The sequence below is a fragment of the Siniperca chuatsi genome, linkage group LG4, assembly GCF_020085105.1.
Source record: "Siniperca chuatsi isolate FFG_IHB_CAS linkage group LG4, ASM2008510v1, whole genome shotgun sequence".
Lineage (NCBI taxonomy): Eukaryota > Metazoa > Chordata > Actinopteri > Centrarchiformes > Sinipercidae > Siniperca > Siniperca chuatsi.
The window spans coordinates 24,202,268-24,228,869 of record NC_058045.1 but is presented as its reverse complement, the minus strand read 5'-3'; the positions used below and the strand labels follow the sequence as shown (position 1 = coordinate 24,228,869).

The window sequence follows — 26,602 nt, the reverse complement described above, 5'->3', positions numbered from 1 at the left end:
TATGTAAACTACAGGGAAGCAGTTTGGTGAAGATAATAATGATGGGTCCCTCTCAGTTGTTTTCACATGATATTCAAATGGTTCTTTGTCCTGAGAGATGTCAGAGAACCAGCCAGTAAAGCTGGAGTACAATGTCAGACTGATGGTAGTAAGCCAGTAAATGATTGCTGAATGAAGTGGCTGTCACCTTTTAAACCTAGAAGGTCATTAACATAAAATGATGTTTGATTAAGAACTGTATTACCCAGTTTCACCTGGCTCTCTGACATCTCTCGGGACAAAGAACCACCTGAGAATCCTATTAGATCCCTCTCTAAAAACAAATCTGATACATGCAGGCTAACAAAAATATCAATCAACAAGACGCAGATGGATTAAAGAAATGAGTCTGCTGTGTGGGGACAAACAATGCTTTATTGGCATGTTGGATGAACATTCAAAGACAAATATCAGTTTAACTAATGTGACCAGTCGATGAACACGTGTTATTCATTTGGGGAATAGGCGACGTCATTCTGCCTGCAGGAGTGGAGAAATGTTACAAGCACTGTAAGTATTCTGTGGTAAGTTGAGTGGGTAAAATATGTATGCAAAGCAAAGTGTTTGTCAAAAGTAAATATTCTAAACATCTTATAAACCATCAGAAATGTTATAAATAGGTGAACAGAATTTAAAAACTAAGTAACAATTAAACGAGCAACAGTTCAAGTTGGTCCATACACCAGTATGCCTTCCCTTCAGTTCACATCAATTGGTCATTTTCCTTTTATCTAATATACTGTAAATATTGTCTTTTGTGCACATACAGTGGATACAAAAAGTCTACACACCCTTTATTTTTATATTGCTGTGCAGCCTGAGTTAAAAAAACATATGTAGGAATTCAGGGATTCTTGTTTAAAGAGGACCCCACTTGCCTGTTCATTTTTAGCATGGATGTTATGATTTTGGTCACATTTAGATACTGTATGGTCTAGCCCCCTTTGGAGCTATGGTTTGTTAAATAAATGGCTCAAAATTTTGGAAAATACGCTTATTCGAGAGTCAGATGAGAAGATTGATACCACTTTCACGTCCATATATGCTAAATATGAAGCGACAGCCAGGAGTCGATTAGCTTAGCTTAGCATAAAGACTAGAAGCAGAGGGAGACAACTAGCCTACCAGCACCTCTAAAGCTCACTAATTTAAACACAGAAGTAGAACTTCTGCTTTAATATAAATTGAATACAGTTCCACAAATCTTTTTGACTTCCGATTTTAATTTAGGCTGGTAGACTCCAAACAGACTTGGTGATGTCATGTCGATCCAAAGAACCATCTGAATATCATGTGAAAACAACCGAGAGGACCCATCATTATCTTCACCAAACTGCTTGCATGTAGTTTACATACGAGGCGTTACATATGAGATGCTTCTTCTGAGCATCAATTGATGCATGTGTACAATTACAAAGCAAACATATCTCATGTTTTCATTTTTAATACACTGCAAGAAACGAGTAGCCAAATATTTTTACTGTTACTCTAACTAAGCAAATCTGATAAGCCCGAGTAAGAATTATTTAATTTCAAGCCTAATGAACTGAAAATTTCACACAAGGTGTAAAAAGTGAAGAGTCTTTGTATCCACTGTACAATTGCAGTGTAAAAAACAGCATGCAGTCATCTGTTGTCTTGTTCATTCTCTTTTACTTGTGTGTGCTACACAATTGTCTAACCACTTTGAGTAATTGATTAAAGTTGTTTGAAAAAAATAACTCAATATTAAGTTTGAAAGCTGTTACTGAATACATTGTATTTGTCAAATATCTGAGAGTAGAGAATCAGTCCCAGCCAAAAATGATATGATTGATGCATATTTAGTCCTACTTTCTCTGGAGTAAAAGCATCTTATCAATGTTCTTAAGCTAGGAAATGACTCCCATCTCTGCCAGCATTAGGAGAGCTCCAGAGGTGTTTTACCAGTTGAGATGAGAGGAGATGCTGGGCAGGCACACACATGCACATTCTGTTGGAGGAGATTTGTTAAGGGAATGCTTGATAACCATTAACTCAGTTACCTAGGTTATATGCTATTCCCCTTTCAACTACTAAACTTGTGTGGCCCAACACAAGGAGGAAAATGTCACAATTTCTTTGGACATGTAACAAAATTAATATATCATTCAAATATCATGGCCCTTCCAAATCTAAATACACAAATAAGTTCTCCTTTTCATCCCCCCACAAGATTAGTCATAAAAATTATTCAATTATTCTTTTAAAGAATAGTTAAACATTTTTGGGATATAGGCTTATTCGCTTTCTTGCCGAGTTAGATGAAAAGATCAGGTACAGTAACTCCCTGCAGTCTTGTCCACACTGTGAAGTTGCTAGGCAACCAGAAGAGACTCCAAAAAGTCACTGCTCCCAGCAAAGAAAGAGAAAAATAACCCCCTTAAAACCACAACTTGTTGTTTTTGCATATCATTTTTTGTATGAATGAAGCAAACAAGATATAACGTCTTTATTAGTGAGCTTTAGAGGTACTGGTAGGTTGATTTTGTAACCTTTGGACAGAGCGAGGCTAGCTGTCTTTGTGCTAAGCTAATCGGCTGCTGGCTGTAGCCTTATATTTATCAGACAGACATGAGAGTGGTATTGATCTTCTGACTCTCGACAAGAAAGCGAATAAACGTATTTCCCAAAATGCCTAATTATTCCTTTTAATAAGCTTATTGTCATCAAGCATTCCCAAGACCTCTCTCCTTCCATGGAATGTGCCCGCATGTCTCTGCCTGAATGCAATCTTGTGGCAACTCCTGACAGGTTGAGACACCTCTGGAACTCTACTTTATACTGCCAGAGATAGGAAATGGCCCCTAGGTTAAGAACATTCATAAAATACTTCTAGGCCTGAACAAAGGACCAAATATGTGTCACTCTGAGAATTGTTGGCCAATAAGGACTGATTTGCTATTCTGAGACACTTGATAAATAAAGGCCCTGATCCTTTGTCTTGTTGACTTAATATTTAGATATTTTCAAATTTAAATCATAGTTGTGGTAATTTTGTACTGTACCTTGCCATAATTTTTTGCAGAAAGAAATGTGTTTATGCTCTGCAACGTATGGTAACCATAACTCTAAGTATTCTTAGTATGGGTTCTAAAAACACAGGTATTGTATTGGCTTGAACATCGAACTATTTCAAATGATACCCAGCTCTGCTAGTAATACTGAACAAAACAAGGAACCAAGCAAGAGGGCTTTTGTAAGGTCTCAATTATGAGGCCTGAGATTCTATCAAATAAGCAACACTGTGAGTTAATGCAGCTGGGATGGTAGCCAGTGTTTTTTGATTATGTCGGTTTAAGGTGCAAGCTCTGGGGAACTGGCTTTACCCGCTGAATACAGATCAGCTTCCTCAATTCTTTTCTCTAAATCTTAACAGCTACTAGTGAGGGGAAATGGCAAAACTACAGACCACTCTCCACATCGCTCTTACTCCACATTTCAGTATTTAGGGACTCTCTCCTGTTGTCAGTATTTTATGGAGAATCTTTTGGTAGAATGGGGAGAAAACCAGCTTGTTGAAGTTGACAAGGCGACTGAAGCGAACAGCAAGCTCCTTCAGCTCCCTGCCGACTGGAACCAGACCTCCTGGGAGAGGAGGAGGGGTCTTATGTTGACTGGACTCCAGGGAAGCCAGGAGGTAGCTCTGAACCCGAGAGTCTGAGAGGAGAGGAGATCTCTGTCACTGCCAAATAAATCTGTACATAAACCACCACAGTCAACCACATGCTGTTGGCTGTGCTGTGAAAGTCATCATACGTGTGACTGTACTTACCCATCAGCTTGCGGACTGAGTTGTCTGGCTGCATGGTAGCTGAGATTTGTCCCCTCAGAGTGGTCTTTCGGTCAGCTGAAAATGGAGAGTAGCCATGTTGGCTTAGACACTGACTCAGCTCAACACACAGTTTCTCCCCGATGGTCGCTAAGGCCTCCTGTGTACTAAAAGACCTTGGGACAAAAAAAAGGAAGTATTTAAGTATAGCAACACAACTTGGCTAAAAGTTGTAAAACTGGTGCTAGCATTAAAAAGATGCAAGTGCAACACACAATAAAGCTGCATTGATTAATTGTTTTTTTTGTTTTGTTCTTTCACTTGGTGGCAGAAGAACAGTCTGAAAGCAAAACATTGACATATTATCACCTTATAAAGTTTATATGATAACATTCATTTGCAGTCATTTTTTCGTTTCTCTCCACCTGACGAATGTAAGTCCAATTTTGAGTCTTTCTAGTCATTCATCCGTAGTTCTGTTTTTGGTCTCCACCAACTCCTGATAAAATGTCACTCTTCAGCTGCTAAATTCTCATTCTTACTGATCTATGTTCACTAGCTAGTTGCTAACTTTGTTTGTCAGCAGCTGCAGTTAGTAACAGGGGTGATAAAAGCAGATTCTGCAGGCCGCAAAACCAAAACAATGAGATAAAAGAGGCTAAAACGGTCCGTAGAGTTGAGGGGAACTGCAGTTGGGTGATAATTCACTATGAATTAATCACTACGAGCAACCCCTTTGCATTACATGTAGTCATTTGATCCACTGTTAAAAATACTGATTAGTGAAAGAAAGAAAAGGACATGTGACAAAAGGTGGCTGGATTTAATCACAGGAAGTTGCAGTAACAGTTCATGTGTAATCATATGGCCTACCAGGACACGCCATGATTTTGCAGACTAACTGTGCATTCCAATACCCATACTACCATATCACCATACTATTTAGTATGCCAGAAAAAGATTCAGTAAGTCTCAATACATAGTATGTCAAATGCAGTACGCCAAAAATACCAGGATGTCCTACTGCATCCGGTCCCATTTTGCAGTATGCAAGCATGCTTTACTGGCTATTCTGACCCACAATCCTCTGCACAAAGGAAGATACGTCACATCAACTGAGCTGCCGAGAGAGCGCAGACAGATGACAGCTGATTGACAGATGACAGACGCCGCAATGACAGGTGACAGGGTGATGACGAATAAAAGGGCTCCAATGTTATGAAAAAGCATCATTTGAATTCCTTTAAAATCCTATTTTGCCTGTTATCTGTTTTATATTGGTACAACTGTTTTATATTTCATAACTATTCTCAATCGTGCCAACACTGTTAGGGTGGTGCTAGAGCAGCTACACTTCACTCGATACACGGTTTATTTACAGTTTGAGATACAAAGACACTACATATTAGGACTGCAATTATCTGAATATACACTGAGACATATAAAGTTTAGCAAAAACGTATACGGTCACACAACAGAATTGTGAACAGAACAGAAAGTTAAATGTAAAGCTGCTTCACGTGCAGACAGAACATAGTGCCAGCAGCTGCATCTCTGCATGATAATATATTCAACAACAAAAAAACATCTGCCAGCAACAGCTATGAGAGCTATGTGTGAAAGTGGGTAACATGCCTAATGGTGACCAGCCCAATAGATAGTAATAATATGAATAGGAATTGTTTACATTAACAAAATAATCATAAAAGATAACCAATAACAATAAAAAAGACATAACTTTGAAAATAACAATGAGAGAAATACATATGTAATGTTACTGTCATGAATATAATAGCTTACTGCATGTTAGAATCTACAATGTATGTATGTATGTAACAACAGCAGAGCTCTCCGGGTTGACCCATGGGGTTGACCTCTCAAATGTGATCTCGGCAAATGGTGTTTTGTTGGATCTCCAATGTAACGTTAAGTAATGTAGCCTGCGATGGATGTATGAGCAAGAAGTTCAAAGCTCAAGGTGCAATGTTATGATGGAGTAATATGTCCCATTTGTATGCATACTGCATGCAACAGTACGTACTTTGTAAGGGCAGCTGCAGTACGTACTAAAAGTAAAAAGAAAAAGTATGCGATTTGGAACGCAGGGTAAACTAGCATGTAATCCAAACCAATCCCAAGGGAGTCAGTTTAGCACCATGCAAATCAAAGCTTCAAGACTCAAGACTAAATGAACACATTTCCTGGTAAACTGTTATCTTCATTGAAAATAGTTCATCTTTGGCTCAGTCACATTTGGGCATTACACCCTCGTCCTCATCAGTCACTCCACCCAGTCAGTGGGAGTGAAAGTGGTCTGAAACATAATGAATTGAAAGGCACCCCTCATCAACCAGCAAGCTTCTCAAGTGTAGCTTCATCTAACGGATGTGTGACAATTAAAGTAATGGTACTCACGGTGTGTACATGTCTGCAAGCATGACACTGACAATGTTTTTAAGAGTCTCCATCAGCCCCGGCAGGCCTGAGATAGCCTCCCCTGTGGTAGTGTAGACGACGAGGAGCACAGAGGAGAGCAGAACTAACTGCTCAGCCTCGTGCTGCATCTCCTGGAACCGAACCTGATCCATCAACACTGTCTATAGAGAGGAGAATAAGAGGAATACAGTTTATGGTGGCAGACACAAACACAAGAGAATCACAAGGGATATCATACATTTAAAAAAGATATACAACTAACAGAGAGACACAATGACAAGCTTCTGGATTGACAGTGTTCACCTCTGGGAAGGGGTCTGAGGCGTGGTCCCACCTCAGCAGGCGTAGATAGGCATGATTATGGACATTAAGGGGGAGGAGTGAGGAAGAGTCAGATGAGGCAGCACTAGAACCATCCGCCTCTCTCAGGCATCTCACCGTGTCCTCAAGCCACTTCTCGGTGTAGTCTAAGGCATCTAAAGAAGAACGGATCATTTAATTTTTTTCAGCTTCACTAGATACAGCAGAAAAATTGTGGCAAGTCAAAGCACTCAACTGTCACTGAATTTCACTTGAATTCCATAAACAACACCCTGTTTTCCTGAAGCAAGCACCAACACAATGTACACGTATGTGGTCTGCAACGAGTTTCAGCCGCAAATGTCAGCATGTAGGTTTAGATCTACCTATATACGTCAGTCCAATATGTAATGTTTTAGCAAGAATAATATACCGTATAATGTGACTCGTTTAATGGAAGGGAGATTCCTTACTGGGTTGTTTCTCCACAAACTCCTGGAACTTGCTCCTCTCATACTCAACCGATTGCTGCATCAGATGAGGCCTGATGCTGCTGACGGCAAAGTTAGCCATGTCCACCTTCATCAGGTCCAGCACAGAGAATATTGCCCTACGAGGGAGGACGACATAGGAAGACAGAGACAGAAACAGAGAATCATATGTCATGAAATTCTATTAGGGCTGCACAATATGGAAAAAAAAAAAAAAAAAATCCTATTGCGATTATTTTGACAGATATTACGATTGCGATATGATTCACAATTAGTGGGAATGATAATTTTTGCATCACAATTTTAATTTTCACTGGAAAACTATTAAAATCATGATGTTGTGACATTTGTTGGGGTCTATACCAAACAAACATGTTTTCTTACATCTGGAGAACAAGATTTGTAGGCCAGGGCATCCCTGCAGCACTACAGTACTTCAGTATAATGCTGTTCTGTCATTCATTTTACCTTTATCAAAAAATTGGTTGATTGTCGCACTTGGCCATATTGCGATTTCGATAATATTTCAATTAATTGTGCAGCCCTAAATTCTATCCTCTTAAAATATACTGTAGAGGTTTGAAATTCCAACTGAGCTGGAGTTTAACTCCACATTAAGTCTGCATTAAGTTTGGGGACCTGCTAGCTCATCGCTTATCATCCTCTATGATAATGTCACTCCAGAACAAGCTGACTTCTGCACTGTAATGGGTTGGAATGAAATTACACAATCTTAAAATATACTAATGCCTGGAACATGCAGAATTAATAATAGTCTCTCTCTTACATACTTTAGCAGAGGCACAATATCCGGGATCTCCTTTAGCTTGTTGATGTCCTCGTCTCTACAGGGGGCGCACAGCGAGCCCATCATCCCGACGATGAAGTGGGACAGTCGACTGATGTCAAGTGCTCCATTCTCAGCCTGCTGCTGGATTAGAGGCAGGTCCAGAACCTCCTCGATACTGGAGCGCAGACGACCATGGCCCGGCACCAAGAAAGACAGCAGTGTCTGAATGAGCAGAGAAATAGAGGATGATTGAAGGCAGGTAGGGAAGGAGAGACAGAATGATTTCGAGAATTAAGGGATGGATATTTTAGTATATGTATGGTAAAGCCGTGTAGCTTTACCATACATATACTTCTCAAAATAGCAACAACTGCATGATCATATCTGAAGAGAGAAGGCAGCAGCTAAAATAAAACCTCACATTTTCAGAGTTTTGGAGTCACTGGGCCGGTTTATTTCCTGGATAAAATAAAAACCTCACCTCTTTGATCTCAGCCAGCAGTTTGATGGCATGTCCGTATGATGGCGGATTCTCCTTCAACTGAGCTTCCAAACAATCCCAAAATGCTTTATGCATAATCTCCTTCACTCTGCGCTCCACACTGTACAGGGACACAGCAGGGACTGTTACTTCTCCAGCAAGAAAGAACCCACTCAAAGACAAGAACTCAAAGGACAGTTACTGTATCCTATCAAACTCTCACCTGCCTTCAGGAAGCTCTGCAGGTTTGACTTCAAAAGCTTGGTTGACCATTATTTCATGGGCCAAAGTCATGTTGGTGACTCCTTTAGCTGTCTCCATCAGCTCCTCCACTGAGGCAAACATGGGAGGGCTGGCTGTGAGGGAAGAAAATCCATCTTAAAAAAACAAAATTACACATCAGAGCATACTTTCCTCCAAAAAGAAACCAGAACTTTACTGTTAAAAAACTACAACAAACTGGATTTGAACACATTTTCAAACAGAGTGCTTTATCGTTTCATTCCAAATGGATTTAGTGTGACTGTAGTGAAAGCAGGCACACACCAACTACAAGATGTGCTAATCCCCTCAAGTCATCCTGCCGTCGTTGTATCCACAAAGTACTGTTCAGCATACCTGCCTTAAAGCAAAGTTTCTGCTCCTGCGCCTCAAGGATAATTCAATTTATAACTGAGCATGAACCAGAAGTCACAAATTCCCACTCACATTTGTCATGTGTCTCTACGCAAATGCAAAATTTGGAAAATATGCTAAAAGTCACAGTGGGAACAATCACATAATGTAGCATTTGCCAAATCAGACCGGACAATGCTAATCTTTTGGGTATAATTAAAAATGTCCAAGAAGTCTCACTGTCTATGGCACTGCTCCCAACAACTTTTAGTTTTATTTGTCTGGTTTCTGGTTTTGTGGGATAGTTTTTTTTATTGATATGCTGTTTTCCAGGGGTCAGCAAACTCAGGCAGATGTGCCTGAAAGAAAGCTAAAGTTGTTGTCTGGACATACTAGACCTCCCGGTCAGGGGTTTATTTTTCAGAGGGTGTGCCGTGTACTGTGTGTCCTTTGTCTGCCGAACATCTTGTATGCCAAGCATCCCATCTGAAGTCCATTAAACGTGATGTGTGTCACCGAGGGAAACAGACACAAAGAGGAACTGTGTTGTTGTGGTATTTTGCCTCATTAGAACATTAATGGTTCTTCCCCTCCATCCAAAAGGAGGGTTGTTTGTGTTCCCGTCCACATGTTTGTGCTAATAAAAAACTGCTGAGGAGAGATTAAAGAACTGAGCTGGGCAGTTACGGTATTTGATAGGGAGCAGATTTGATCCCAACTGAAGCCAAGAACTTGAAAGCTTTGCACCGCATGTCCAGGTCTAAAATACACTGAGTCCACTAACAACAGTAGCTTGGACATCCTGGACCACTGCCGTCCAACATAAGTTCTATTGCGTTCCAGGATGCTGGTCGCCTTGACAATATCTCAATGTGCAGATATTCTCACACAAGTAGCAGGTGCCTTTCTCACTGCTGACACCCAACCATTTTGTGTTGTCTTGTGGTTTATGCGTGTCCAAAAACAGAGCTCAGCAAAGGAAAGAAGCACCAGGGATCACACTGACCAGTAGCAATCTATTTAGCCCATTAGTATTCCCACCTCTACAGACATGTAGGTCCGGTTAATTGGAGACCTTAGATTATCTGTATGTAGAAATGGTGGTTGAGTGTGTGTCATTTTAAACTGGCAGTCCAAGGTTGCCGACTCCCATCCCAATCCATGGAAACCCATATTAATTTCTTAATCTGAGTAGACTTTCTGCTTGAAGTGTTTCCTCCCCTACTCAAATGAAACTGATGTAGGATTAGACGCACGTGGTCCCTGTCTTTAACCAGATCTGTTGCTCCGTGTAGCTGAAATCTACCTGTTTCTCACCTTCAGAAGTGTTCCCTCTGTGCAGGCTCAGAGTATTTGCCTGGACGCTCTTCCTCACTGTCTCCTCAGAAGCATCCTGCATCCTCTCCTCCTTCGACTCCTTTTCTCCTCCACCCTCAAGGTGGTCTGCCTCCTTTGGCATGCTAAGGTCTGCAAGATAACAGATGTTATACCTGCAGCTGCAATCTGCAGGTATATCAAACGCTGTAAAGTGCCGAAAGTCAGTAAAATGCCCAGTGATTGCAGTAAGTGTGACACATGTGTTACATGTAACAGCTGTCAGTGATTTTTCTAGCTAAACATGCAGCATTGCTACATCAGTGAACGGTGTTTGTGATGGGATTTCATGTTACAGCACAAACAAAAGGAGAGACGCAGGTTTGTTGTCGTGATCTACAGATGATGACATCACCTAGACTAGTGGAGGAGGGGGAGAGGAATCAGTGAGCCAGTGCGAAGCTAAGCTGACTGAGGCGGCGAACACGACAGAGGTAAACAAAACATAGCCTTGTGGCCATTACAGTCTTATCTGCGGAAACGTTACTAACCTCGTAGTCGTCAGCCCCGAGGAAAGAGATGGGTTAGCTGGGAAGCTCAACTGTCTAACGTTAGCTTAGTCAGCGTGAACACCACCACAACAACAACAACAACAACAAGAAGGCCTTATGACACAGCTACTCCTTCATAGCCAGCCATAGCGTAATTATCACTGTCATTCACAACTTCACCACTGCCAGACACCGTCTTCAACAGAAGGAAGGCTTTGTTTCATCCCAGATAACTCGGGTTTATTAACGTCGCAGCTCTCCTCTGATGGGTCGCCGCTAACCAAGCGACTCTTCCTGTTTTGGGTGGAGCTAACATGACGTAACAGCCGAGCCCTCTCACTCACACACACACACACACACACACACACAAACACACACACACACACACACACACACACACCGATGACGCTAAAACGTGCTGGGAGTTGCTCGGAATATTACTAGGCTACTTCCTGTCTTCATCTGCTCTACAAGTATATAGAAGTGTCTACGACTCCTACAGACACCAGTATCAGCACGTTGAATCAAAGACTCACACTATCTCAGCAACAAGAACTACACCAACTGACCGCGAGGCGGCGCTACAACGAACACGCCATTTTCTGGTCTGTAACTTCTGAATTGTACACTCCACACACACATTTCTTTCCCCAGTATTCTTTCAGGTCAACATTAATCTTCGACATTTTAAATTAGTTATTATTATTAGTATTTTGATTCAATGGTCACCAAATTTGGCAAGAAAAGTCTAGACCAAGCTGATTAAAAAGGTACCAGTATATGGAGATTTGTTATGTAATTCATTTCCAAATGACTTGGCTTTAATAAATCAAGTTTTCTTGTGCAGTTTGCGAATGATGCGCATGTTGACATCTCTGTCACAAGATCTAAAGGGTAAATATCAACTAGAATTTTTCCAACTCACCAAATTAAATTTGGATGTGATTGAAGTGAGCTGGGTTAACTAAACTAAATAATCCCCAGTATGTCCAAGAGACTTCAGTAGAGAGAATCCAGTCCATCACTCCATATTTTCCCAAAATTCGCTACACAAATTAATATACACAAATACAGGGGTAGGGTGCATCAGCGCAGAATAAGAAAAACATAATACTAAGAATCATTTCACACACTAACCACTTTTAGTTGTAACACGTAATAATGGATTTAGTTGTTTTTTTTTGTTCAAGTTTAATCACAGGAATATAATATTTATATTCTACATTTCTAGTTAAGAGAAGAGAAACACAGCCAAGAATATCAACTGTTTATTTATTTTGTTCAATAATAAAGCAAATACACACATACAAGTGCCATATATGGCTGAGGTGTCTTTCCCATATGTATCTTTACAATCTCCACAAAAAAGACTTATTGTCAGTCACAAACATTTCTTTTAAGTCAGTCAGCTTGTGTCTAACTGACCGAGTATTTACCCAAAAGCAAAAAGTAGCTACTGGTGAAACTGACTGTAGAAGACAGAAACACATAGGCTATGTGCTGTCCTTGTCTTCGCAAATCTACAGCACACCAACAGCAGATTCACCAAAGTACTGGATAAATATCTCTGGGTGGGCTTGGTAAAACTGTCTGAGTAGGCGTGTTCTCTCCTTGGCAGACATCTTGGTGTCCAGGTGGATGCTGTTTAGCAGAATCCACAGTTCCTGGTCGGTGGTCTTCTTTGTAGAGTCAGCGTAGGTCCTGCTGGAGACCTGCTGACAGAACGTAGAACCTGAAGGACAGAAGAGGAAAACATAATGTTAACAGGGTGGAACTTAGTTCATGATTATGGAAACAAGTAGCAACAAATGGGCCTTTAAAAAGGTGCATTAAATTATTCGTTTTGGCCACTTGTATCACCTTACAAGCTTGTTAAAAGGAAATGAAATTGTGTTAACAAGCAAATGCCCACTTGTACATCCAGCAGAAATGGAGGAACATTAGCATTGAATTGGAGTTGTGTTTCTGGCCATCTGACAAATGTATGGTCAATATTCACTTTGCTTTCAGCTCTGTTGGTCTCCACCAACCCCTGAGGGAAATATCTGGCTCTTTACCTGCTAAATACTCAACTCTGTAAAAAAGGAGCTAGTTCCTAACTTTGTCTGCAGTTTGGTGTTGGGCAGGTAATGTACAGTGGGTTTATTTGAGGTTGATAAGAGCGGTGAGAGTGAACCGAAACAGTAAAGTTGTGGGCCGTAAAACCAAAACAATGAGCTGAAAAACACTAAAAACACTCTAAAGAGCTGAGGGGAACTGCAGAATTCGGTGTTAATTATCTGTGGGTTCATCAATACATGCAACCCCTTTCACATTACACATGTTTGATCCATTGTAATATAAAAATATTGTTTAGTGTAGCTTTTAAGCACGACTGTGTAACATTTAAAATAAAAAATAACACATTCTTCCTTTTACAAATGAAAAGTTTAATTCATAAGCAATAAAACACACCTTTCCGCAATTCAGTACACTGTTTGTTACTGTTATAACCTGACTTGGTCCGATATGACCAGTAACTTATGGTGGCTAATGTTAGCAAACTTTAGATAGACTTCTGTGCAACTGTAATAACTGAACAAGTTCACTGACACTATGACTCTTTATGCTTATGTTAGTGTTACACTACATTTTCCCCATTTACTTTATCCTGTAATTTTGTCACTTGTGACCACAGTGGCAGCTGTTCAGCAAAAGTCACATGGGCTCGCTTTAAGAGCAGTTTTTTTTTTTTTTAAACCACAATGGGATAAAGAAGGAATGTTAAAAAATGTCTTGGATACACTAAAAGTAACAGTGAATTTTGGAAGTGGACACTTTATCTTATTATTAGCTGTTGCATGCAATATTTGCTTAAAAATGTGTTATCAGATTGAGGTTGGTTTTGCCCCATATAAGAAAAGTGTAAAATGTTTTGACATCATATGACAAATCTTGGCCATTTTCTATGCATAAAGTTAATACTGTCTGTGATTTCTAAAGATGTGTGGAAAAATGTATAGTAACTTTTCACTTGAGGCAACAGTGACAGTCTGCATCTTACACGAGAGGCTTTTAAAGGATCCACCCGCTGTAGAAAAATATTTAAAAAAAAAAACATTCAACAAAAGATGGTATGCCAAGAAAAACACTATGTGGAAGTAATTTGTGTTCCTCTGCTTCAGTGATTGCAGACATCAACAAATCATAACAGATTAAATGAAACTGTTTTTTTTAAATACATCTGTAATGTCTGTATATGTGGTGGTATTGCAATGAAATGAAAAATCAGTACCATTATCAGCTGAAATACTATGGAAATTATGAGTTATTTGATATCGAGAATTTAAATAAATACACATTCCTAAATGTAACAAGGCCACAATGATCTGTTAAATCCCTGATGGTTGAGTGGATCCAAAACCTTGAGCACAGATGTGAAATTTTAGTTTATCTCTGAGCTGTTCCAGGTAATAAAAGGTGTCATGTTGATGTGAATTAGAGCTTATTGTGAAATGGTGGAAAGTATTTTTTTTAAACCATCTCTGTCTTGGAGTGAGCAGATGTAAAACTGCTACAATGCAGTGAGATGGTAAAATCTATTTTGCCTTTTATAGCTCTTGTATTTAAAGGAGAATGATGTTTTGATCTGTCTTTTATCAAGTGTTTTGTGTTGGACACTGCTCTTGTATTAACACTTATGAACAGTTGTTTACCAGTCACATCGGGCTGCTTCCCCTGTATGAGGCTGGCCAGCTTGTCACTTATTCCTTTGTGCAGAGCCCCTGGTATCTGCAGTGAAGAAGAGAATAAACTCTTGATGTCATAGTAATGTCTGGGCCACAAGTTCATAACAGGAAGCTTTGTTACACATTGATTGTGGGCGTGGAGTTTGAAAAACATGCAGGGAGTGTCTAATGAAAAATGCTATTCAATGCTATGCATTATGGGACATGTAGGATACAGTGTTTTTAGAACTTGACCCATACTAGGCAGTAAAAGTTAGGGCATCATGCTCTCTGCTGCTTAAATTCAGACTGTTCTTTTTAGGCATGCTTGCGGCGTGGCTCTAGGGATGGCAATGCTGGGATGTTGGTCAGTCCAACACTTTGGTTGAGACTGAACTCTTAAAGCTACTGGATGGATTGCCATCAAATTTTGTACAGACATTCGTTCTATTGTGGGAATTTTTAAAAGGCCCTATAAAGTGGATACCTTTCACACTCACATATAGTGGGCTGAGGGTAAATAAAGTGCACTATATAGTAAATAGGGAGAGGTTTCAGACGTGGCCTTGGGCTTGTTAATGTGTATCTTGTGAGTCTCCTAACTTTACGTAAGTGCAATACTAAATCTTCACCTTTAAGCAACCCATGGGTCATTTGGTGAGTCGAGGTAAAGACCCAAAGAGAGGAGAAGTATAATGTATTCTGACAGCATTCCCTTACCTTAAAAATTTCCTTTATGTTGCTGAGCATGAAGACCACCATCAGGTCCTCTTTCTCCTTTGAAAGAGCCTTGCAGAGCAGGATTGCCCTAGATAAAGACCTCTTCACTGCCAGTCTGTTCTCCATCTACAGGTTCAACAGCACATCTTTAATGTCAAATTACAGAACAAATAGGTGGTACAGTTTTGGAAACAAGCCCTCTTTTTTTTTTTTTTTTTTTAAACCTACCTCTCTACCTGAAGACATGTGGGGAAGCAGTGCCACAGTGATGACTTTCAATGTTCAGAAATTCTTTTCTTGGACATTTTAAAAATGCATTATCCAATATAAGATTTAGTCACCAGCTCTCACCTCCTTGTCCAGTTTCATCCCATGCGGGTCAGCTGCCAGAGCCATGAATGTGAGCAGCCTGCGCAGCTCCTCTCTGCAGGAGGGAGGCAGCAGCTTCAGACACAGCTGCAGAGCCTCAAGAGCTGTGCCAAATTTGGCATTCACTGGGAAGGCAAGAGAGACACAAATGTAAATGATAATGAGGTTACTCAAATTTAAACAGAGTTTATGCAACTTGGGTAGAGAAAAAGGCTTGGTTACAACCCCTGGTTCACTTATACTGTACACATACTGGACAGTGTAAATCTAAATACGTGACAAAATCAACTTTTCATGTGAGAAACCACAGTTTGAGTCACAATCCTAGCTCTTACCCAGCAGGTCAGTGATGGCTGTGTAGATGTCAGTCATGTGCTGGGGCAGCAGTGGAGGTCTGTCTGTGTGGCTGTAGTGTTTCACCAGGGTCGTGTACAGCAGCAGCTTACATTGGGCCAAACCACTCTGGGAGAGACAAGGCTGCTCATCACTGTTGCTGACTGGGGTGGACACATACCTCAGAGACTGCACTGGAGCCAGAAATACAGAAATGGAAATGTATATTTCATATGGTTAATAGTGGCAGTTGCGTGCTTTCAACACAAACCTGTCACACACTATTAAACCATTACAAAAGCGTCTTTAAAGCTGACATGAGTAGAAAGTATAAAAGCATATACATATTGTATTTTAGATGAGAGGATACCAAACTCAATCAGGTAGTGGCACTAGCCTTTGTGGGATACCAGATACCTGGCCTTGCTCTTGAGGACAAACCCCCTCCTATTCTGATACTCATCCAAGCACTTGCCTCCATCTTGTGAACAGCTGTCCGGATCTTGCGGGAAACAGTGAGGCAGCTCCCTGCTCAGCTCCACCACTGGCTGATCAGGGAGGAAGTCCAGACAGTCCAGAGCTGCACAGAGCCACTCATCTTCCCTGAGGGATAAGGAGGAATACAAGAAAACAAACAAGGACATTTTTCATTAAATTAAGTAAGACACTATATAGTTATACAAACTATATGTATGATACCACTCCCAATTCTGTACTGTAAATATAAAGCTACAGCCAGCCGCTGGTTATCTTAGCTTAGCACAAAGACTGGAAACAGCTAGCCTGGCTCTGTCCGAAGATAACAAAATTCACCTACCAGCACCTCTAAAGTACACTAATTAGCTTAGCACATTATATCTCATTTGTTTAATCTGTACAAAAAGTGTAAGAGATGACAAGTTGTGATTTTACACAAGCCACATTTTGTTACTTTTGGACGGAGCCAGGCTAGCCGTTTCCCCCTATTTCCAGTCTTTGTGCTAAACTAAGCTAACTAGCTGCTGGCAGTAGCTTCATGTTTACAGTACAGACATGACAATGGAATGGTGTTGAACTATTCCTTGATATTCTTTAGGTAATAATTGAGATTTATTGCCTCATTATTGTACCTTAGATCACTAACAGGTGTTAGGTAATCTTAACTGTCAAAACAGCAAATTATTTTCAATGCCAAACCTACTGAGAGTTCCTGAAGGCCTTGAGGATCTGTCTATCCAGGTGGTTGCTGCTGTAGATCAGGTCTGGGTTACTTTGAGTCAGCAGATTTAATGGAGGGGGAGAGGATGGGGTCTGGCCGCGTTGAAGCACCCCTTCCAGCAGGGGGAGCTCCACCAGGTTTAACAGCCTGAGCAGCGTCTGCTCCTGCCACACCTCGTCTACCACTGGGGAGTAGAGCGCGACAAAAAATTACAAAACAAAAATCACACTGTACTGTTGTATTGTTGTCTATTCCAGGGAATAGAAAGTAAGGCCTTTTTTTAGATATACAAAAAAAACAAACAAAAAAAAATTTAATTCCCTAGTAAATTACTTCTGTGCTTTCTCTTTTCCTTTTTTAGTCTTTGATTTAAAAAAGGTCTGGAAAAGGATCAGTATAACTAGCAAATGTAATGTGTCAGTAATTTGCTGTCAAATTCTCTTTGAAAGTCATTTTAATGCCTTTTTAATTAATGGGGCTCCATTTTAAAAAGGTTATATTGATAACATTTTTATGTAGACTAATATTTAAAAAACAAAAAAAAACAAAACAGATTTTAGAAAAAGGTGCGAAGTAAAAGTATCACATTTCCTAAAATAAACATAAATCAATAAAAATTATGATTGCGAATGAATCATTTAAAAAAATTTGACGGGTCCAAAATTAATGTTTTGTTTATCTCTGTGTGAGATGTCTGACATTTGGTTCCTGTTTCTGACAAGGCTTGAGAGCCAATAGTATAATAACGTTGGTATCACGTGGTATAGTTTCCAGTTAGTGTGGAAAAAACGGACACTGACGTTAGCACATATTAGCTATCTTAACTTAATCGTCCGAACAACAATAACCCATAAAATTACAGTTCTGCATATTCAGCCATAGTCCTTAAAACTTAACTAATGTGTTGTCACCAGTTAGACTGTCAAAATTAGTCAAAAACAGCGTCAATCCCTGAGGAGCTACGCTAGCTTTAGTGACGGTTGCGTCCAGTCACCTAACAATATAGGTCCCTCAAACAATGTAACGTTATAACGAAGATGCGTATCAGAGGGGATTTAGAAGTGGGCCAGGGTCCGACACAACTGATGGCCCGGGGCCAGTACAAGTTTATGCAGGGCAACTTGACTGACCAGTCACTGGTCCGTCCGGGCCAGTGGCCTCCCCCCCCCATTTGTTCTGTGGTGTAGTGAGGGTGTTATCTTGCCTTTTACCCCGTGCATGCTGACAGAGGCTCCAAGCCCTGAGACCACGAGGAAGTGTATAACATTAGGAGAAAGATTAGACATTAGATTAGAAAGTTGGGGTATGCGATTCTAATCTAATACACGTCTTTGTCAAATTCAGCGAATATGTCCTCATGGTCCACTAGATGTCCGTTTAGTGTGTGCTCTGAAAAATAATCCGGTGTTTGCATACCCCACCTTTAAAAAAGGCATGGGTATGCCTCTGTCTCCCCAAAAACCTAAACCAGTGCTTTGACAGAGGAAAAGTGACACAACAGGATGAAATACACACATTGGTGTCTTACATGACTGTGGTAAAACAGTGTCAGTCTGCACTCTGCTGGGACTCAGATTCAGACTGTCCACCAGAGGCTCCAGTGACAGGCTGGCAGTGGCAGGCGTGTCCAGTTGGTTGGCCTTTATGGATGCCTGAGTAAATCTGACAGGGGTGGACATCTGAACATGTGACCCAGTGGGACATGTCTGCTCTTCCTGCCTGGAATGCAAAACAGAGGACAGCTGTGAGCTCATGCTGGTGACATGTCGAAAAGCATTTTGAGGATTCTAGCACAGGCTAGGCGATACAATGCTGATAAAGATTTGACTTCTTGTAGAGATTTTGCTATGTCGTTTATACAGTGACAGCTCTCCCTTTAATGTCTCCGCTTGTATTTGACCATTGTGAGCAATGTTCCAAATCAATGAACAGGACTGCTTAATGGCAACATTGGATTTGCAGGGTTTTTTGGAAAATCTACACATTCCTATCTGATAATGTTATCTTTCAAAGGGGAACTCCACCGATTTTACACATCCAAGTCTGTATACAGGTCTTGGTCTCTGCATATGTGGAAAAAAAAAAAAAAAAAAAGTTTTGTGGCTCCAGAGGGAGCTGCGTGAAATCTGATTAACTGCCTCAAGTGATGTCACAAGTTTGAAAATGAAAAAAAAAAAAAAAAAAAAAAAAAAAAAAAAAAAAATCTGGGCGTGTGGAGTTAGAAAGAAGTGAACTTACCAGAACTCTGTAGCCCACTCTTCATCTCTGCTTGAGGCTACATTAGCCGCTACTAGCAAAACACCCACAAACCTCTGACTAAACTGTTGGTGGTTGAGTTGCATTGTGGGTAATGTAGGCACCATGTTTTGACAAGGAAGAAGAATGCATGAAATAAAAAGACAATATCTCTGGTTCTGCTGCAGTTCTTTTTTTTCCCCTTTTACCTGTCCATTGTGAGTCCGACAATGTTATAGTGCAATGCTGAATCGGTGCAGTACTCTTTGAATGTATTTTTCCAATAGAATTTACATACGCATTTCATATTCAGTTCAGTACAATAATCCTACAGTACATCCAGTCTTTGAGTACTAAAATGGTCAGTTTTTTCTGACACTGTAGGAGATAGGTGTTCAACTCTATGGTCATTTTGGAGGTTGTAGTTAGCGGTAGTGTTGTATTGGACTGCATTATATACAGTATGTTTTTTTTTTAATATGATGCATGACTAATAAACTGCAAAGTCAGTGTATGTAATGTACAGTACGCTATGGAAATTGAATTATTTAGACTTAATACCTGTCTGAGGGAGCACTGCAGAAGAGTTTTTGGATCCCATTTACCAACACACCTCTTTCCAACTCATCTACCGAAGGAGTACACACATCTACAAACCTGTGTGTAAAAAAAAAAAAGCAAATAATAGGCGACCATGTTAACACATTCACTGCCATTGTGGATAGAACTTTTGACTGTCAGAAAATAGAGGTGGCTTTAGGAGTATGTTTGTATCTAACCTGTAAAGAGCACTCTTGCTGTCCTGAAACACATCCTGCTTCTTGTCTTTGCCAAACACTCTGGTTCCCACTGCCACAAACACATTACAGTCCAACAGAGCCTGGCACACGCACACTACTTTGTCCCGTGACACATTGGCACCTTAAAATTTTTGGCCAAACAGAAAAGCGAAATGGCAATTTGTTGAATGTCTTTTGGTTCATAAATTAAAAAATATAAAAAAAATAAGAGAGAATGATGAGAAGATGGTTTGGGTCAAATAGAAAACACACACACCCTCAAAGCCTTTGACACAATGAATGTGTTCTGCCACCACATCAACAGCCTCTGAGCCCAGGAAGCAGTCACTGTGAGACTTGAGGTGGACTCTTCTGCGCTTCACTCTCACAGTGGACCTGAGGTGGGAGATGAGGCCACTCCACATGGAGGAAGACTGGACTGGTTTGCCATGTGCTAAGAGAAAGGCACAGAGAAAAAAAAAAAAAAAAATCAAAGGAAAACAAACTGATCTCGTCATATTTTACAGATGACCTGTGCAGGGTTGGAGGACAGATAAATAGGAGGGTGTAGAAGACAAATTTGAGGAATGACAAAGCATGGAGGAGAGGAAAGGGTAGTGGAGAAACAAACTGAACTCAGCAGCAGTGAATTGGGGTTGATTGGCCGCACCAACTTGAGGTAAGTTTTAGTGCGTTTGGTTTATCACAGCAGGCCAGGATAAAAGAAAATAATCAGACAGATGAACAGGCCTCCGTGCGCTGCAGAAATCCCAACACCTCGTTGAAATGCGTGTTTAATTAACTTACCTTGAGGACGCACACACAACTTTTCTGCAAGGTTCAGCGCCGCGGCTCTTTCTTTTATTGTGGCCATGGCTACCAAATGATGGAAACGCAATTACACGTCTTTGGTTGATAATAGGTGGTTAGACAAACAGGAGAAATCAACCAGTGAAACAAACCCACGTCCGAGCAGAAGCGCCTTCAGTATATATATGCAATTCTAAAAGTCAACCGCTAGATGGCACCAATCGCTAAGTCACATTGAACTCACCTCTGACGCAGGAGTTTAACTCTGTGCTGCCTGATCGTCTTTGTACAGAGTTATGTCCCGCTGTGTTGACTTGTACCTGACATAGTACATGCTGAAACAAATACTAAGAATACAGACTATCACTTCTGACTCCAGTCAGTCCTTTGGCCAATGCTGCCTTCAGCTGATTTAGTTTACATACTCTCTCTTCTCCTTTTATTTATTAAATGCAATAAATGAAAAAATATAGTTTGATTTATATATTTTTTATTTGCATTGGTAAATGCATTGTATTTAGGCACTAAGAGCTCAGAGGAGTACACAAGAATTTCAACATCAGCATCTGTTTATTGGTTGTGTGTTTTGGCAGTTGATGTAAATGAAGTTGGACAGGTAGCTTTCCTTTGACACAAATCGAATAATGGAAAATAAAACAATTGGCCTATTGGTGTGGCAGGGCCCAGACCTGCAAGCTGTGTGCTGGGACTGCAAAATAGGAGTAAATGGAGAAAAAACATTTAATGCCAAAAAGCACTGTCTTAATGAAAACTGCACTTTTTTTGCATGATAATTTAAATCAGTGCATTTGTGCAATTTTAGCTATTTAGAGACACTGCACATTATTAATAGATGGAGATATTTGAATTTACATTTATATATTTTGCGTATGTTGACTATTTTAACCACTTAATTTGTGTTTTTGAACAATTTTCAGTGTCCTCTCTGCCAACAGGTCATCACTCAATGGCAGTCTGTAAAAAAAGCTGAGCTTCTTCTGAGGGCATGCCGCCATTTCGTTTACCTGGAGGCACGAGGACACCTTCTTTGACTGCCAGGACCACTTTTGCGCATGTGCAGAACGGTTCGGGCACTGACAGGCGTACATATTTTTTTTCTTGCTGGGCTAATTACGTAAAGGTAATGTAGCTAGGCTATATCAACAAACCACAGTTTTACCAGACTAATTTACTTAAAACAACAAACATTTTAATTCCTAGCCACATCAACATATTTTGAAACAATATATCTTAAAATGAATGGACAAACTATATTGTTTTTTGGTTTATGTTAGCAAATTTGAGGCTCATGCTAACTAACTTTCACTGTAAGTTAGCGTTAGCTAGCTTTTGGTTTAAGCTAAACTTTTGGCTAATGTTTAACTCTCCTGTTAATCCTAATAGGAAATTGGATTGCAATGAACTTTAATTTCAGTCATAATTTAGTTGATTTAAGTCCAAGTGAAAAGCATCACACTAACTTATACCAATGAGTAAGCTGACTGAAGTGACTGAGTTGATGAATTCGGACTAAAATGGGGTTTATTAGCTAAGACAGTTAATTGGCAATAATTTGCGAATGGCATAGCTGGATAAATAAGGTAAGTTAATTTTAATTGGGAAAGGAAGGAGTCAGAGAGTTAATTTTCCAGATAGCTTTCCTCAAATTTTAAAATCGCAGTACCCCCTTTCAAAGAAAAGGTTAGCATTTATAAAGAGCTTGCTATTTCCTTTCCAATATGCAATATGGTCAGGGAATGGAGCAGTATTAGCATACACAGTCTTTATTGATTAATTGTCAAAACCTATCTTCATTAAAACTCCAGTGTGCTATGTAATTAAGCCTTTTTCACAGCAGACATTGTGACTTGTCTGGTAGGAAAAGCACAGGTGCTGCTAATAACAATAACGATGCTCTGTTCTATTCAAGTGTCCCACTACACCATGACAGTGTTACAGTGAGTCAGCATACAATACCAGGACCCAGAAACTGAAGCAGCTAAATGAAATTCAACTATCATTAATAATATTTTTTACGCTGGTGTATAATATTGTATATCCTCCCATCCCTAATTGTAGTGCACTCTTACGTTAGTATTGCAGTAGTTCAGTTATTGTATTTCTGTTAGCTGTACTGTGATTACTTGTACAATGTCAGGGCTGTGGTTTAACTTTCTTTTCCTCATTGTATTACTGAACAGTAACTAACATAAGTCACCCAAAGGTAATACAGACATCATGTTGATAGAAGTGTTCCCATTTAATGGATGGCAGTTCTTTTAATTTGTCTTTTCATGGCTTGGAGATGGTGGTTAATAGCTGCTCAACTGAATCACAGGAGAAGCAAATAAAGACATTGTGGTCTACTCCCTCACTCACAGTCACATACACATTCACAGTGTGCACATAAGACACACGTACACTATCACTTTGACACACTAACACACGTTTGCACATCCCCTCCCTCCTCTGCCTGGGGTCACGCTGTCATTTTATGATAGTAGCCAATTCTAGCAGGGATCATTTAATTCTCCAACATGATTGATACCAGCACAGGTTAAATGGGAGAAAACAGGTCTGTTCTATTAAGAGATCAGTGGCTGGTGGAGACCTCCCACTTAAATAGTCATATTTTCCTGTAGGTGTGTGTTTGCCTGTATGCATTGTGTGTGTCACTTAGTTTCTTGGTTATGTTGAGGGGACAGAGACAGTTGTGGCGTACCATCCACAGGTCAAATTAAATAACCTAGATAATTTAAAAAGCATTGACAGTACAATTTGTCCATCTAGTGTTATTGCTCTGACCCCTATTAGTGTCAATGGGCTGGTTCATTTTAACCTAGATGGCTTATCAAGGTGTTATCTTCTCACTGCAATGGAAGTGGTGTAAAACAAAGAAAGAAAAAACCCTAATGGTCATTTCAAAGCCATTAGGTTAGATTGTAGTGATTGAGAAACATTACGAGGCTTTAATGTGCTAGCCTATTATTTCTAATAAAATCATTTAGCAGTAAAAATTGCAGATGAGGAAGTAATTAAAAGCTTATAAGTGGAAAAGCAGAGTGCTACTGCTTATTAAACAGCCAATTCTATTAACCTTTTTCAACAAAATGTTTTTTTTTTCTTGATTAACAGGCAGCAGAGGCCCAGTGGGATCTTGGCCTCCCCTGAAACAACTCGATGGATCTCAGTGCAGACTCTGGAACACCCCCCACCCACACCACTGTAAGTTACGACTTCTGACAGAAGAAGACAAAGCAAAGAACATTCATCAGCTGATTTGTTTATTAATTTAAAGATTAGATTACAAAAAACTTTTGATATAAATAATTACTAGGCATTGTACTCATCTCAGTTTTATTCTCAGAAGGAAAACAAGGAATATTTTCTGCATGTTTCCTGATATTTATTTTAAATAAAAGCAGCATTGATTAGAAGCATTAATTTTTATTATACAGGTAGGAGGACCTGTGTTGGAGCATGAGCTGTCTATGTCCAGCGCTCACTGTCAAACAGAAAGTGGAGGCACCATCTTACTACAGTTGTTGGAATTTAAAATCCATCTACTTGAGGCTGTAGAGGAGCTGCATATTCGGAGGGTATAGTACCAATTGTAACATTTCGCGTCAGTGTGTGGCTTTTTATGTTCATATAGTATTGAAAAAAGAAATTCTCTTTTGGTTTAAATTTCAAGTACTATGATTGTGAAGGCACAACACCACAGTCTGCGTTCTGCACAGCGGTCAAGGTTTCTGATATTTGTACCTAATGTGATAACCAGCAGCTTGTAATCCCTTAAAATGATGCAGTGTATATGTGTTCCCATCATCACTGGTTGCATATTTCCACTGGTTGTGGGAAAACTTACCAGTAATTCACAAGAAAAAAAACTATGTTTAGAGAAATGTATGAATAAATAAACACAATTTTGTGTAGCAGAAATATGTTCTCTCTGCTTTCCCATTCCTTTAATCATCTCACGACCCCTACGATTTATCTTGCGATGTTCTGACCCCAGGTTGGGATCCACTGATCTAAAGATTAAATGTACTGTATTTACTTATATTTGTTCATACAGTGACTGAAACAGAGCTATACAGAAGGTACACTGTAAAACATCATACAGAAATTAAGTGGAATCAACTAATCTCTTAAGTTTTATTAATTTTAACTAAATCAGACTTCAAATTTCTAGTTTTTTTTTTCAGACTATTTCAGGACTTATAAACATGAGCTGTTCTGACTTAAAGTATTTTGACCTAAAAAGATGAGTTCAGTGAATGTACTGCTGGGTGTTAACTCAACTCATTGAATTAAGTTGCTAAAAAAACATGATCAGCATATAAGCAGACTTCCCAACATGCATTGTTTGAGAGTTAAACACTCCAGAGACCCATCTTTTTGTAGTTTGAAGAAAACATGCATGATGGAAACTTGGTGTGTCTTTAATACATGTTAAATGAAGTCATGGTTGTTTCTTGTCATAATGAAAACAATGCGAACCATGATGAAGGTTAGTATTTATTTCCGTCCCTACCACCTTATGTACAGTAAAAATGGAAAGCAGATCTTACTGTAATATTTGTCAGTGTGACTGAACAATTGTTGATTGTTTATTGAAGTCGTTTTCTCATGTTCAGTTGACTTAACTCATTCAAAACTCATAAGATGACTTTGAACTAATTATTCAATCTAAGTTCAGTTAAATCACATTTTTAAGGCAGCAGGGAAAGCAGCTTAATATGATTTACAGTGTAGTTCTAAAAGAAACAACAAAATCTGTGTATTATTTTCAGCATTGCTTACTTCCTCTGCGTCACATCACTATTGACTGAGTAGAACTTAGACACTAATGTCTCTCTGTTTGGCTAAAGAGCAGTGTAAATGGTAGGGCAGTTGGTATTACAGTGTCCTTAGAGGAAGCCAGCTGCCCCTTTTGGCCATCTGGACAAGAGCCAGCTAGATTTGATGCACACTGCGTCAAGATGGGGGTCACATAAGCCATTTGGCCCCTGACCAATAAGTAGAAAGGAAATTTGTTTGTAAAAGTAACAAAAATAAATAATGTTTTCTACCCTCCAGCAAGTACTTTCAACCTGACAACACATTCTGAGTGTGCTTAAAGGTTAGGGGAGCAAAAATTAGATGTTGGTCATTTGTTGCCATTTAGTTTTTATTGTTATAGTCATATTAACTGGGACACAAACATAAGATGGTATATCAGTCTGATCATCCTCAGGCGCTGCTGCTATCAAATTAGCACTTTGTAGTTGTGTCGTTCATGGGGTGGAGAGGTTGAGAAGCGAGAAGGATGTCATGATTGTGCCAGACATTCCTGAGCAGGTCAAATTCCAATGGGTTTGTTTTCTTTTTTTTTTTTTTTTTAATACATCACAACCCACGGCTTTAGTTGGTATACTGGTAGGCTTAACCCTAAATGGGAAAGCACTACATGTAGTAAAAGGTGTTGTTAAAGGTGAGTGCACATGGCGTTTAGTGTGAGCTGAGAAGCCTTGTGCAACATTCAAATAAAGAGTAATTATTCTAAGTGTGATGTAAATACAGACACATTGTGACTTATCACATAACACACATAATGGAAAACTTTAGGATAAACTATGTCTAACTTCGTCCAACTAAACTA

At 39.7% G+C, this 26,602-nt stretch overlaps 3 protein-coding genes across 15 annotated transcripts in view; 1 reads left to right on the top strand and 2 right to left on the bottom strand.

Annotated features, from left to right (window-relative positions):
• Positions 1-394: 394 nt before the first annotated feature.
• Positions 395-11,096, bottom strand: tcp11l1 (t-complex 11, testis-specific-like 1). Of its 4 annotated transcripts, none has more exons than XM_044193484.1 (10): positions 10,808-11,096; positions 10,260-10,445; positions 8,551-8,704; positions 8,328-8,448; positions 7,848-8,068; positions 7,039-7,175; positions 6,569-6,741; positions 6,245-6,426; positions 3,833-4,005; positions 395-3,717 (listed from the first exon to the last, which is right to left on the bottom strand). In XM_044193484.1, exons 2-10 carry the CDS (start codon positions 10,399-10,401, stop codon positions 3,506-3,508), a joined length of 1,515 nt encoding a protein of 504 aa, XP_044049419.1. In that variant the 5' UTR covers positions 10,402-10,445; positions 10,808-11,096; the 3' UTR covers positions 395-3,505. The 4 variants fall into 4 exon arrangements, with proteins under 4 accessions (XP_044049419.1, XP_044049420.1, XP_044049422.1 ...); XM_044193485.1 differs by having other exon boundaries at positions 10,260-10,409; XM_044193487.1 differs by having other exon boundaries at positions 8,551-8,683; positions 10,808-11,094.
• A 188-nt stretch (positions 11,097-11,284) lies between these two features.
• LOC122874927 (coiled-coil domain-containing protein 73-like) overlaps positions 11,285-26,602 on the top strand; it is a 31,049-nt gene continuing 15,731 nt past the window's right edge. For 5 of the 9 annotated variants that reach the window (XM_044193477.1, XM_044193481.1, XM_044193478.1 and 2 more), the window contains exons 1-4: positions 20,609-20,827; positions 21,915-22,099; positions 24,094-24,183; positions 24,417-24,557. In XM_044193477.1, coding sequence (XP_044049412.1) covers positions 24,139-24,183; positions 24,417-24,557 — 186 coding nt within the window. In that variant the 5' untranslated portion in view covers positions 20,609-20,827; positions 21,915-22,099; positions 24,094-24,138. Of the gene's footprint in view, positions 11,413-20,608; positions 20,828-21,896; positions 22,100-22,159; positions 22,287-22,422; positions 22,560-24,093; positions 24,184-24,416; positions 24,558-26,602 lie in introns of those variants that run through there. The other 4 variants (XM_044193472.1, XM_044193476.1, XM_044193475.1 and 1 more) reach the window with 4 other exon arrangements.
• LOC122874928 (DEP domain-containing protein 7-like) lies at positions 12,063-21,154 on the bottom strand. Of its 2 annotated transcripts, XM_044193482.1 has the most exons (12): positions 20,956-21,154; positions 20,426-20,602; positions 20,149-20,290; positions 19,931-20,026; positions 18,663-18,853; positions 17,117-17,318; positions 16,412-16,539; positions 15,939-16,130; positions 15,586-15,728; positions 15,235-15,360; positions 14,503-14,578; positions 12,063-12,539 (listed from the first exon to the last, which is right to left on the bottom strand). In XM_044193482.1, exons 1-12 carry the CDS (start codon positions 21,020-21,022, stop codon positions 12,328-12,330), a joined length of 1,752 nt encoding a protein of 583 aa, XP_044049417.1. In that variant the 5' UTR covers positions 21,023-21,154; the 3' UTR covers positions 12,063-12,327. The 2 variants fall into 2 exon arrangements, with proteins under 2 accessions (XP_044049417.1, XP_044049418.1); XM_044193483.1 differs by lacking the exon at positions 14,503-14,578 and having other exon boundaries at positions 12,309-12,539.